We start from the raw sequence: 13,783 nt of genomic DNA, 5'->3' as shown, positions 1-13,783 counted from the left end.
AAAAGAGACAAGGTCCTCAGTCTCAAGGCTGAGGTGGTTTGTGAGAGCGAGGGGAAGGATGAGCTCGGTTCCCACCCTCTCACATGGAAGAGCCAGGCACCATGACCCCCACCTCAGACCTCCAAGGAGCTCCTAGCATCTCATCCGACTGCTTGATCTTGACATCTAACACCTTAGCCACAGTTCTGCAGTCTGGCAATCTTGTTCCTATCAGAACTTGCCCCAGATAAAAGAAATCAACCACCTCTACAAGAGACAAGACTCTGGGACAGTGGCTACAAAATGGTCCCTAGGAGACAGCTCAGGAAAAACACTAACATTTAGGTCTGAAATGAGAGCTAATATTTGGCACTGGAGATTTTATTTCAAAGCCTAGTGGGCCCACTTAAAGCCATGATCCATCGTGATACTGGCTACTGTGTGCCCATGTTCTTCCAGTAGCCATGCACCACTCTCCAGGCTCATCTGCCAGGAAGCCAGGCAGTCACCCACTAAGCCCAATTCTGTGCAGTGCCCCTCAGAGAGGTGACAGAGATGAGAGTGCAGGCCCAGCACTGTTCAGAGAAGAACAGGCCAGGAGGAAAAGAGGGTTTGAGGCAGGATTTGCACACACATAGAAAGATGGCTCTGAGTGTGGGTCACAAGACCCTTGTGCACCCACTGCCACCAGTATCATCCAAGCACCCAGAAACCCCACCAGACAGGAAGCTGTGTAATAGTCTCCATGGGTGGCCCCACGTGTAGGTTCTAGACTTCTTCTCTAAAGGGCTGCCAGAGTCAGCCTCAAGTACCAAACCTTTTCAGAGCCCACTGCATTCAAAAACAAAATGTACTGTGTTTAACCAGAGGTGATAACCACTTAACACCCCAGCTTAATGTGAGAGGTTCCTACCGAATCTTGTATCTGTACTCTTTGGGCCCTAACCTCTACGTGTGTGTGTGTGTGTGTGTGTGTGTGTGTGTGTGTGTGTGTGTGTGTGTGTGTGTGTGTGTGTGTAAAAAGGGGGGCTGGAGAGGTAGTTCAGCGCAAAGGCCGCGGGTTCAATCTCCTGAAGAAGAAAGAAAAGGAAAGGAGAAAGGGGAAAGGGGAAAGAGGAAAGAGGAGGCAGGCGTGCCTGTAATCCCTGGGAGATTACAGGGAGGCTGAGGCAGGAGGATCGCTGTGAGTTCAAGACCAGCCTGGGCTACAAAGGGAACTCAAGGCCACCTGAACTGTATAGCAAAACCCTGTCTCAAAAAGACAAAAAAAGAGGAGAAAAGCAAAGGAGAGAAGGAGGAAAGAAGGAAGGAAACTGAGCTTGACTTTGCTGGTTTTTAATGTTTTATGTAGTCTTTCATTAAACTTAGCCAGAGCTCTTATTTGAGTAACTCAGCCCACCATCATATGGAAACTAAGTCCCAATTACTTTATAAGCATCAAAATTTATGTATTAAACCCCTTTCTCTTGAAGCATCTAGAAGCATTTCCATTTTTGCACTTGTCTCTACTGAGGCAATGTACATTATTACTGTATAACAAGCCTCCATTTATTTAAACCTGCATCTCTGTGTCTCTCTACTTTTTCTTTTTAGGATAGGGTCTCACTATGTTGCCCAAACCAGCCTCGAACTCCAGAGCTCAAGCGATCCTCCGGCCTCAGCCTCCCAAGTAGCTGAGACTATTGGCACATACCACCATACCTGGCTCTATTTTTATTATTTTTATTTTTTTAACAAAGTATATAATTTATTTCTATTTTTAAAATATATGTTACGTCAGGTTTTGAAAGATTCTATGTATTTTTTTTAGTTAAAAAAATTATCTAAGCCGGGCTTGGTGGCGCACACCTGTAATCCCAGCACTCGGGAGGCTGAGGCAGGAGGATCCTTGCGAGTTCAAGACCAGCCTGGGCTACAAGGTGAGCTCAAAGCCAGCCTGAACTGCATACTGAGACCCTGTCTCAAAAAAAGACCAAAAAAAAAAAAATTATCTAGCAGCTTGGATGTAGCTCCATGGTAGAGTGCTTACCTAGCATGCCCAAGGCCCTGGGTTCAATCCCCAGCATAGGAAAAAAGAAAGAAAAAGTTAATTTTAAGTAAAATAAGAATGAAAATATATTTGTTTATTTATTTTTAAAAAGTAAATATAGGGGTAACCCGCTTGGGCCCCTCTTCTGTCCCTCTCTTGGACAGAAGCATTCTTTTCTTTCCCTCAATAAATATATTCTGCTCTTAAAAAAAAAAAAAAAATTTAAAAAAAAAAAAAATAAAAAGTAAATATAAACCTGAGCATGGGGGCACACACCTGTAATCCCAGCACTTGGGAGGCTGAGGCAGGAGGATTGCCTCAAGTTTCAGACAAGCTCAAACTACATAGTGAGTTCAAGGCCAGCCTGAACTACATAGCAAGAGTGTGTCTCAAAAACACTGTACCTAAATGAAGGAAGGAAGGAAGAAAGGAAGAAAGGAAGGAATAAAAATTAAAAAGCAAATACAAGCCAGGTGTGGTGATGCATGCCGGCAATTCCAGCTACTGGGAGGCTGAGGCAGGAGGATTTTGAGTTTCAAGCCAAGTTGGGTAATTTCATGAGACCATGTTTCAAAATAAAAAGAGCAAATATAACTACTGATAAACTCCTGGCACAACAGTTAAGAAAACAGACCGTTTTATTAGGAAAAAAAAAAAAAAAAAAAAAGATAGCTGCTGCCAAAATTCAGACCCATGACTTTGTAAACCAGATTGTAACCTGTTCTACTCAGCAAACCATTCCCTCTGCCGCTTTCCTCTTGGTTCAGTTCCACCTTGGCACTGCTCAGTAGAAGAAATGAGCTGAGCCCATGGACCATCTGGGCACAGATGCCCTTCTCCTCTGCCTACTTCTCATCTTCCAACCACCACCCTGAGGGCGAGGAGGTTTCATCTCAGGATGCAACTGACCAAAATTTTATAGCTGCCCAGTGTGTTGTGCACTGAGGAAAACTGGGGCTCTGAATGAAAATGAATGCTGTAATCAAGTGGTAATGTTGACCACGGAAGCTAAGGATGTACGGGGGTTAACACCCTGATATTTGCCATTCCTGACCCAAACTAAATTTCCCTGAAATTCCAAGCCATCTTTAAATCCACAAGGGAGATGAGGAAGACAGGTGGGAGAGGGGTGCAAAGGACTTTCTCAGCCCCTCCCCCACAGCCTATGTAGCCCAAGGCCCCTTGTAATGGCCCTTTGGTGACAGGGGCTCTGTCACCAACTCCTCTAGGCTCATTTCTTTCTTCTTTTTGTTAAGACAAAGTCTCCCTATGTAGCTCAGGCTGGCTTTGAACTCACAGAATCCTGCTGCCTCAGCCTCCCAAGTGCTAGGATTATAGGTTTGCACCACTATACCTGGCTTCTTTTTGTTTCTGTTTTTGTTTTTGCAGAACTGGGAGTTGAGCCCAGGGCCTTCACAATGAGCTACATCTCCACTCCTTTTTTTATTTTGAGGCAAGTTCTTATTAAGTCACTAAGTTGACGAGGCTGGGCTCAAACTTGTGATCCTCCTGCCTCAGCCTCTCAGAGTACTGGGATTACAGGTGTGCCACACCACGCCCAGTAGCCCCATTTCCTGCAACACTGCCACATTCACATTTCTTTTCTTTTTTTTGTCTTTTTGAGACAGGGTCTCACTATGCAGTTCAGGCTGGCCTTGAGCTCACTTTATAGCCCAGGCTAGCCTCAAACTTGCAAGGATCCTCCTGCCTCAGCCTCCTGAGTGCTAGGATTATAGGCGTGCGCCACCACGCCCGGCTCACACTCACGTTTCTATCACAGCAAAATAACATTGACTATCTAGGAGCTATAAAGTCATTTTATGTGAATGTTGAACAAAATTTCTAGAGAGGCAGAGGGACCTGAATTTAGACATAGTTATCCAACCTGGTGGCAAGTCTCTTCTTTCCAACCTGACCCTTAACCACAGACCAACTCCAAAGCCCTTCTCGATCCCTCCCTCCCTCCCTCCCTCCTTTCCTCCCTTCCTTCCTCACCGACCCGGCATGGGAATGCCACATGGTATCTGCCACCCCTAGTTACTAAGTTCACCCTCTGTGTTTAGCCCTTGCTTTCCTTCTAACAGGGAATCTCCCCTTTGTGTGGATCCATCTACGGAAAAGACCAAATATTCCAGAGAATGAAGAAACAGTCCCTGACCACGGAAGGTCTCAGTTATAAAGAAACAGCCATGCTCCCTACTCCTAGTTCACTATTGGGGCCTGGGTGGCAACAAACAACAGCTCAGGAGATCCCACCAGAAAAGCAGACTCCAGTTCTCTCACGTGGCACCACAGCTAAACCCCAGTGTGCCCAACCTAGACGAGGGCGTTAACTCCCAACAGAGGTTAGCCATACGACGCCGAGAGGCTGCAGAGCCCAAACGGTCCACGTCTCCAGAAACAGCAGTGTGCACCTGGGGAAAGCAAAGCTCGCTCAGCAGCCATCTGTGAAGCCAGCAGCTCCAGAGAGGAGTCGGGGAGGACAGCGGGGCAAGGACAGCCATACTTCTGGGGACAGCCAGCACAAAGCTTTCATGAGTCCACAGATAAGCACTGACCTTCTCAAAAGCACTGTAAAATGCACAGACGGGATTGGGGGGTACCTTGAGGGTAGGGGGCAGGCACAGGCCGGCTCTACGCTGGAAGGACCTGGGCTCTGGGGTTCTCCATGCAAGGAAGGTGGCAGGTGAGACCCTAATTAACTGAGTGGCTCTCTGAGTTTCCGTGGAAAAATCACTTTGGGTGATCCTGACTCATGAGAGTGAAATGCTTGGTACAAAGCAAGGGACGGTGTTGTCTTTCAGATGGGAGCTGGCAAACCGACCTACCAGAGGAGTCCAGTACAGCCGGAGTCCCTTTCCCACCAAAAAGCCTCGCTGGCTACCAGTCTTCAGGGTGCCTCCCCTGTACTTCACACACCAGAGCAAGGCCAGGTGAGAGACAACTGCCGTTAGGCAGCTATGCCCGGGGCCCAGTACCTAAAGCCACTGACCCACAGTGGACAGGACTCTCAAGCAGTGGGGCCTGGGGCACTAGGCCATCAGTCTCTTCTTTTCCAGCCAATTCCAGCAACACACTGCTAGCCCCCTTAGGACAAAGTCCGGAGTCCCTGGGTCAAATGGGGTTTTTCAGTTTAGCTCGGCCTACCTCATGCCGTGTGCTAACATTTGTTGTTATTGTTGTTTTAAGACAGGGCTTCATTAAGTTGCCTTATATAGGCTGGCCTTAACTGCCTGGGGCCAAGAGATCCTCTAGCCTCGGCCTCCTGAGAAGCTGGGACTACAGGCGTGCCACTGTGCCTCGTTTGGCTTCTATATCTTTTTATGTACTGTGTCTTCTGCCCACAGCATCTGCTTTTCACTGTTTACCTAAAACAATAACTTCTCTTTCCGTTCATTATTATCACCTCTTCTAAGAAGCTGTGCCCAGGGGGCTGGGGATTTAGCTCAGCGGCAAAGAGCGCCTGCCTGGCAAGCGCAAGGTCGTGAATTCGGTTTCCGGTACCGGAGAAAAAACAAAAAAAAAAAAAAAAAAAGAAGCTGTGCCCAAATTCCCAGATAAGAAGTCCACCCTGGCGGTCCCCAGCTCTGGTATCTTGTATCACCCTATGAGGTTGTACACAGGGGCATATCTGTCTCCTCTCTAAATAGGCCTCATGCCTGCACTCTTGGGGGCCAGGCCTGGGACAAAACAATGGGTGCTCGTCCTGGCATGATGAGTACCCTGCTGCCTGGCCAAAGACAGCTGCAGGAGCAAGCAAGCGCTGGTTGGCTATGGCCAAAGATCCCTGCTCCAGACTCCAGCTGTAGCGGAGAACACCCCCATCCCTCCCCGCACCATCGAGTGCTCTAGCCCAGGCTTGCTGTTCTTGGGTAGAGCCACCCATCACATGTCGGAGGCCTTGGCCGCTGGGATGATGTTACAGTCTATTTTGAGGGTCACACTGGAGCATCTGTCAGCAGGGCCAGCCACACCCTCCATGTGTCATCAGTAAGAGCCAGAGACAACCACAGGTCCAGGAAATATGTCTGAAGAAGTTGCTCCCCTGTCAGGGACCCTCAGCTTCGGGACCTCCTTGACTTCCTAGAAAGGTCAGCCCAGATGCTTCTTACCTCATGGCACCCTTGGCAGGGCTCAGATGTGTCCTTACCCACCAGACCTGCTTCCGGGGTTCTGAGCTCTGATGACTCGGCAAATTGCAGCCGAAGCCCATTAGTCTGCACCGAGATCTTAGCTCCAACACAGCCACTCTTTCACCCAAAAAGCCCAGCACCCCAACACAGAGCTAGTTACCCTTCAGACTCATAGGGTCAAAGGTCCTGCCTGCTGGGAACTCCTACTCATCCCTTACAACTGTGCCCAGGCTCTGATTCCTCTTGCACAGACCCCTGGAACCCACTCTCTACTGAGCAGATCACAGGCTCCCAGAGGACAAGGCTGGCCCATACTGGCTTTACTTCTCCACTTCTGGCACAGGACCTGGCACATGTCAGAGACAGACAAATACTCTACAAACACTATAAATGAAACCTTCCTAACTAGCTTTCTGTGTTGTTCTACAAAAGACATCATTGTGCTGGACAGTGAGATGCCTATAATCCCAGCTATCCAGAAGGCTGAGGCAAAAAAAAAAAAAAAAAAAAACCAGAAGGCTGAGGCAGAAAGATCACAAGTTTGAGGCCAGCCTGGGAAATTCAATGAGGTATTAACTCAAAAAAAATTTAAAAAGATTGTTCCTGTAATTCCAGGACATGGGAGGCTGAGGCAGGAGGATCACTGCAAGTTCAAAGCCTGAACGACAAAGAGAGACCCCAACTCGAAAAACCAAAACAAACATAGTAAGTTTCAAGGCCAGCTTGAAATACTGTACATAGTGAGACTGTCTGAGGAAAAAAAAAAAGGTTGGGGATATACCTCTCTTAAAGCATGCTTGTCTAACATGTATGAGAGGCTGAGGCTGAGGCAAGAGGATCGCCTTGAATTTGAGGATAGCTTGGGGAGTCCAAGGCCAGCCTAAACTACATAGGGAGACCCTGTCTCAAAAAAACAAAAAAATAGAAAAAGGCATTTCGGGAGAACCATGACACTAAAAACTAGATTCATTAAATATGTGCTATAAAAGAGGTATATCCAAATCTACAGAAAAACAAGTTCAATGAAGACTAAATTATCAAGCCCAGCACAGTGCATACTGTACTTCTCGAGCTCCATTTAGCACTGAACACCTTTCAGTTCTGCCCCCTAACACCACAATCTCGTAAGAATCCAACAGGACGTGCCTTAACCCTAATCCAAGGAAGGCGTGCAAGAGCAGCCCTGATAGGGAAAGGAGGCAGTCATAGCATGGACACATGTATCTGGGATCAGGCCAGGGCATCTGACAACTTAGGCTACTCCACTGCACATCCTAAAGCCACAGGGAAGGCCACCCAAGATTCCAGGGATTCAGGGCTCACCCACAAAACAGGTACATCCATCTTCATTGTCGCTCCAGCCATTTCCTACAGAAGCTATGAGGCTCAAACCAGACAAGCAGGAAAGCACACAACTAATTACCGTCTGGTCACAGACCAAACCAGTATCAGAAATACACCTTCAACACTGACAGAAAAGAGGAAACAAGTTGGTTGATACCTGGCTGCCCTGTAACTGCTCTTAGACTCTTAAAATCACACCTGGACCACACCAACACCTGGCATATCTCAGCTATTGGAAGGCTTTCAGAGGTTCCATAGATTGGCCATGAGGGACCATTCATCCACTTACCATGTAACAGTGATCAGATGAAGTAGGCCATTGCAGGCATACATGACCTGGGACCTTTTGAAAACTGGGGCTTACATGGACTGGAGATGTAATGCAGTGGTATAGTGTTTACCTAGCATGTACGAGGCCGAGGGGTTGACGTCCAGCACGGGCGGTGGGGGGAGGCACCTGCACACCCATAATCTCAGCACTCAGAAGGCTTATGTAGGAGGATCACTAAGGTAGGCACTCAAGGCCAGTCTGAACTATAAAGTAAGAGCCTATTTCAAAACACAACAAAATCATAAATAAAACAAAACCTGAGGCTTCCAGATATATTTACCAAATGTAAAAATGCTAGGAATAGAGCCTGGTGTGGCGATGCATGCCTGCAATACCAGCACTGAGGAAGCTGAGGCAGGAGAATCACTGTGAGTCCAAGGCCATGCTGAACTGCACAGTGACGGGCTGGGGATTTAGTTCAGTGGCACAGTGCCTGCCTGGGAAGTGCAAGGTCGTGAGTTCGATTCCCAGTATCGGAACCACCCCCCCCAAAAAAGGAACTGCACAGTGAAACCCTGTCTCAAAAAGACAGAACAGAACAGAACAGAAGAGGGAGAAGATGAAGAGAAGAAGGGAAGGAAGGGAAGGAAGGGAAGGAAGGGAGGGAGAAAGGCAGACAGGCAGGCAGACAGGCAAGCAGGTGGGTGGGCAGAAATGTTAAAAGCCAGTCAAAGGAATCCAGGTCTCTAAGATTAGTATATGTGCTGCCAAAGCAAGCACAGGTCTCTAAATTTAAATACTTCCCTTCTCAAAAGTTGTTCTTGTCTCTTACCAGCTCCACAACAACACACAATATCTACAATAGAATAAGGAGTACAGAGAAACCACTCTACTCTCCTCTTTACAAGTTTAGGAGATGCCCTTTGGTTTCTTTGGCAATACTATAATATGAGACTCCAGCATCAACATCCTGGTCAATACTATCTTCAAGCTGTTTGCTTTAAGGGAACGTTTTCATTCACACAAATTAAGGTATACTCAATAAATGTTCTTTCAGATGGTGGAAAATGAAATTAGACTTTAAAGCCCTTCAATAAATGTTTCTTAGTCAGGCATGGTGGCTCACACCTGTAATCCCAGTACTCAGGAAGCTGAGGCAGGAGGGTAACTGTGCTTGAGACCAGCCTGGGCTACATAGTGAGACTCTGTATCAAAAAATAAACAAACAAACAAACAAACAAAGGCTTCCTACCTGTAAATGCATTACATTGGGATGAAAGCGAAAGATGCAACCGTTTTCCATGATTAGAATTTCATCAAGCTCCAGGGTTATAAGTAGCTTGGATGCTGACCTAGCTCCCCACAGGGCAGATGAGGAGACTGAAGCCCAAGATCTACCCAAGCCCACAGAGTCCTCGCAGGCAGGGGAATTACAAAGCACTAAGAAAGCAGGCAAAGCTCTGCTTCTGGCAGTCCTGCCCCCAGCACACCCCATCTCAGACATTTTGCACACATTACAAGGGGACAGTCCTTAGGACACAAGAATTATTCTAATAGCTCAGGAGTACATACACTTCGGGTTGGCACAAAGGTCACTGGTAGAACTGGCAAACTCCCCACACCAGACCTAAGGTCTGACAAGGAAAGCTTTTCCAAAGCATTGGCAGTCATGTTATTTCATAGCATAAACAGACTGTTTTACTTAAACAAATTGCTTTGTTACAATTGCTTAAAAAAAGGAAAGACAAGAAGAAAGAAGAAAAAGAAAAATGTCCCCTCTGATGGCCTATGTCTCTTTACATCACCCTAAAAGAGGGAGTCTCCCTGATGCTGACTTTAATGAGGACCTTTTTAAAGCTGGTCCAACTGGTGTTCAAGTCCCTGAACTGAAAAACAAGTTTATGAGCAGCAAGGTCACCTGATTCTGACCACGTGTATGCTGTTTACCCGGAGATGAGAGTGGTCACCATAGCTTTGATGAATGCTGCAAAGACTCTACTATCCCTTTGAAGGCTGGGGCCTCTACATGACTAAATGCCATAAAATGAGGGACCCTGAGTGCAAAAGGAAGGAAGTCACAAACACCACACACTAGTTGGGGAAACCCCATCTTGGATGCTGAATTGTTAATGCAAACGTGTTACTTGTCTCCCTGGTCTGTAAAGTAATTACATCATCTCTAAAAAAATGTCCCCTGCTTTACCCACAACATGCCTACTTACTTAGACCTCATCATGCCCACAGTCAGGGGACACTGGCACCCTACAGCCAAGCGCTAAAGCAGCTTAAATCAGTCACAAGTACCACCTAGGAGACCTCAAGTTCAGAACACAGATTCAGGTCAGGGGAAAAGAGGGTGATATCAAGGTGCTTACCCATCTCTTCCTTTGCTGACAATCTTCACTTCAAAGTAATAAATACCACAGGCAGCAGGTATGGGGTGGGTGGCACGCACTGAGGCTGCATCTTTGTGATTTTTGCCATGACCTAGTGGGATAGGGCAAGGTAGAAATTTCAGCAGAAGGAAATGCACATCTAAACCTCACTCTTCTCTACTCCATGGTAGCTTCACCCATCTCTGGACAAAGGAAGCCCTTACACAGTCTGAAGAATAATCAAGACAACTGAGTAAATACACAGGCTTTGCACCTTTGGCTCACCTCTTCCTGAGACTAGCAGGCCTGACACATTGTCTTCCACAACAACAAAACTACAAGCAATGCAGGTGCATGAGAAAGATACCCGAGTGCTGCTGGTAGTCTCTCCAGAACCCAGGCAGTCTGGAAGTCCACGGGAAGGAGGAGGTAGACATGGAAGTCATTCCCATTACCAACAACTTTAGGACTGAACGCCAGGCCCATTCTGGGATGACTGGCAGGCAGATCGAGCCATGCACCTCTGCCTAATGGAGATGTTACCACCTCTTTTTTTCAGTCACTCCTGAAACAAAGCAGTGGCCCAGCTGGAGTTGAGTCAGCCCAGGAAACGCAGAGAGACCCTAAAGTGGAAAGTCCAGCCCAGCACTGGGTTTGGACACCTGTTGCAGTTCTCTTGACGTCGGGTGCTCACAGTACAGCAAATCAGGCAGTCAACCCTCGGCCTGATCAACCCTACCACTCTGGACATTCCACAGGGACCAAGGCCTAATCTGGGGCACCCAGGCAGGGAAAGGGACGTGATGGTGCAGGAGCGAGGCAGCAGGGCCAACCTGCAGATGCTCTGCACTAGTACCCGGTGGCCAGACGGGACTATACCTTTGTAGTGGACGCGGAGGTTGCCCTGGGAGAGGCCGATGTAGTTGTACTTGTCCTTGGGGCTCCAGGAACGCGGCAGCGGCGTCTCGTGCTGGTTGACTGCGGGGTACAGGCGTTGCAAGCGCTGGCTCAGCTCCTGCTCTCCGGGGGACGGCAGCCCGCCCCCAGCCCCCCCGCCGGAGGAGTCCCCAGCCTGCGGGCTCCCAGCTCCCGGGTCCGCCGTCGCCGCCGCCATCTTGGAGGGAGCTGCTATTGTGTCACTGGGGGCGGGGAGGAAAGCGACCAGATCCGCCCCTCCTAGCCAATAGCCCGTGAGCCTCCCAGGGCCGCAGGGAAACCGAGTCCAAGTCCCGCACCTCTCTTTGGACACTGCCACGCCTCGCCACATTTCAAACTCTATATCCCACAATGCAAAGCGCTCCAGAGGCGTGTCCGTGCGGGCCAGTGGTGAACTTCGGGAAATGTAGTACCTACCGGCTCAACCATAAGCCTGTTTAATAGAGACACTGGACACCGAAAACTACAGTTCCCACCAGCCAAGCAGACCCGGTCTGTCAGCTCGTCTCCCACCCCCCCATCGCCTCGTTTTATCCCCCTGCCTCAATTCTGCAGCTGGTGTGATACCGGCTGTAGTAGCTGGTTCTAAGGGTACTCCGCCCGCGGGTCCGAGGCCACCTGTGCTACTTGACCTTTCTTCCAGCCCGCAGGCTCTAAGCTAGGGGCGTGGCAAAACTTGACCCCGCCCTCACCGCGGAGCCGCTGGGACTTGGTCGCCATGACGACGGGCTGTACACTACCGAGTTTCCCAAGCAGCTAGTGCAAGCCCCCTGCTTGCCTGAGGGTCATGACCTCCCCGGAATCGCGGGATTACAGCTTCTCCAAATCAAGGTAGGCGCTCGCCGGGCTGAGGGCGGAGAGGATGAGCCCTTCCAGAGAGGGAGATAACATGGGATCCCGACCTCTGCACCCCGTATTAGCCTCTGCCCTTTGGCCTAGGGCTCCAGCCTCACATAAACAGTATTGCAGAAACAGAATACACTTGTCAGTCCAGTGAAGACCTTACCTGCTATCACCAAGAGGGCAGCGCACTTTATCATTAGCAGTCGCAGCCAGCTTGTATTGAACGTTAATATGCAAAATGCTTTATACATTTAACCCTCCCACACCTCTATGAGGTAGTAATTTCACATCTTACAAATGAAGAAATAGAAACCTGGAGAGATCATGTATTTTACACATACTTATAAGTGGTGGAGGCCGGACGTGGTGGTGCACACCTGTAATCTCAGCACTAGGGAGGCTGAGACTAGAGGACACAGTGAGTCCAAGGCCATCCTGGGTTACATAGTGAGTTCAAGACCAACCTGAACTACATAGCAAGACCCTGCTTAAAAAAAAAAAACAAACTAAATTATATAAGTAGTGGAGTTAAGATTTGAATCCAGCAATGTCAGACTCCTGGACTTTAGCCAGTAGCCACAGGGATAAACTCTCTCTTCACCCACAAGTTGGGTTCTTGAAAAAGATACTTGTCAAATTGTTGGCTGACCTTAGGCCTCCCAGGTACATTCCATGGCTTTAGGACATCTCCTACCTACATTCGTGAATGCAGCCTCTAGGAACTATAAAATATGATGGAAAGGTCTGTTGACCAACAAAGCCACATATATGGGTTAAGACAAAAAAAAAAAAAAACTTTGGCCAAGTACCTTTCTAGTTTTGGAATCTCAAAAAAAAAAAACAAAAAACCTTAAATTTCCAGACCTCAAAATCATTTTTGAGGGCCAGAGATATAGCTCAGTGGCACAAGCACCTGCCTGGCAAGTGTAAGGTCCTGAGTTCAATTCCTGCTACCAAAAAAAAATCTTTTTTGAGCACATTTAGGCAGAATTATGGGAAGCCTTCATCACAGTTCTTGTATATAATAGACATTCAGGGGCTGGGGATTTAGCTCAGCAGCACAGCGCCTACCTGGCAAGCACAAGGTCGTGAGTTCAATCCCCGGTACTGAAAAAAACAAAAAAAACAAAGACATTCAGCAAGTGTTGAATGTAGTTCCCCTCCCCCTCTGCTCATTCCCAATGCAGGAAAACTTGATCTCACCTAAACTCTAATTTTTCTAGGTCTGCTGCTTTAACAGAGAAAGCCTACAAAAAGTCCCCTAGAACAGGAAATACCAATTTGATTATATTATTCAAGGCTAAAATTAGTCTAGAAGAACCAGACAGCAGGCTTGAGAGAGTTGTTCCCGGACACAGTCATAATCTAGAAAACTACAGTCAACAATGAAAGGCATATGAAACAGACTCAGAAAAGGAATCTCTAACCGTTTTAGAAAGAAAGCGCAATGTGATTTCTGAGTGCTGAACTTGGCTGGAATATAAAACACCATTTATTCACCACATTCTTCCTTCAGCAGTATGTAGTGATAATACACTGGGCGGGACTCAGCATTTCCCAGAGAGACACGGTATGAGTACCCTGCAGCTCCTCTTAAAGCAGGGACAGCATGATGGACAGGTCAGGCTTTAGCACTGTAGAGCATATCCTCAGAACCCTCCAAAAAGGATCTTTAAATTGTCCATTTTCTTGGGGCAGATTTCTCCTCTTCTTGGGCTTTTCTCCTTTGCCCCTCACATCCTTGTATAACAGGTTAGTGGCTGGACTCACAGATTGAAGTTACTCAATATCAGAATATGTCCCTGGGCTGGGGATTTAGCTCAGTGGCACAGCGCCTGCCTGGCAAGCGCAAGGTCGTGAGTTCAATTCCCGG

At 47.9% G+C, this 13,783-nt stretch overlaps 2 protein-coding genes and 1 long non-coding RNA gene across 6 annotated transcripts in view; 2 read left to right on the top strand and 1 right to left on the bottom strand.

Annotated features, from left to right (window-relative positions):
• The window catches only part of Ranbp10 (RAN binding protein 10), a 70,774-nt gene extending 59,285 nt beyond the window's left edge, over positions 1-11,489 (bottom strand). Inside the window, exons 1-2 of the mRNA XM_005403623.2 lie at positions 11,011-11,489; positions 10,132-10,243 (exon numbers count right to left, since the gene is read on the bottom strand). Coding sequence (XP_005403680.1) covers positions 10,132-10,243; positions 11,011-11,398 — 500 coding nt within the window. The 5' untranslated portion in view covers positions 11,399-11,489. The remainder of the gene's footprint in view (positions 1-10,131; positions 10,244-11,010) is intronic.
• LOC106146555 lies at positions 4,799-10,395 on the top strand. Its single transcript, XR_001231044.1, has 3 exons — positions 4,799-4,941; positions 6,757-6,846; positions 10,323-10,395. It is a non-coding gene; the product is annotated as an uncharacterized LOC106146555 (long non-coding RNA).
• A 259-nt stretch (positions 11,490-11,748) lies between the features above and the next one.
• The window catches only part of Tsnaxip1 (translin-associated factor X interacting protein 1), a 21,068-nt gene continuing 19,033 nt past the window's right edge, over positions 11,749-13,783 (top strand). For 2 of the 4 annotated variants that reach the window (XM_005403625.2, XM_005403624.2), the window contains exon 1: positions 11,749-11,898. In XM_005403625.2, coding sequence (XP_005403682.1) covers positions 11,855-11,898 — 44 coding nt within the window. In that variant the 5' untranslated portion in view covers positions 11,749-11,854. The remainder of the gene's footprint in view (positions 11,899-13,783) is intronic. The other 2 variants (XM_013503887.1, XM_013503888.1) reach the window with 2 other exon arrangements.

This window comes from Chinchilla lanigera, unplaced genomic scaffold, assembly GCF_000276665.1.
Source record: "Chinchilla lanigera isolate Chin_1 unplaced genomic scaffold, ChiLan1.0 scaffold00083, whole genome shotgun sequence".
NCBI lineage: Eukaryota > Metazoa > Chordata > Mammalia > Rodentia > Chinchillidae > Chinchilla > Chinchilla lanigera.
Note: the sequence above shows the minus strand (reverse complement) of the source record. Positions and strands in the feature narration are given on the sequence as shown.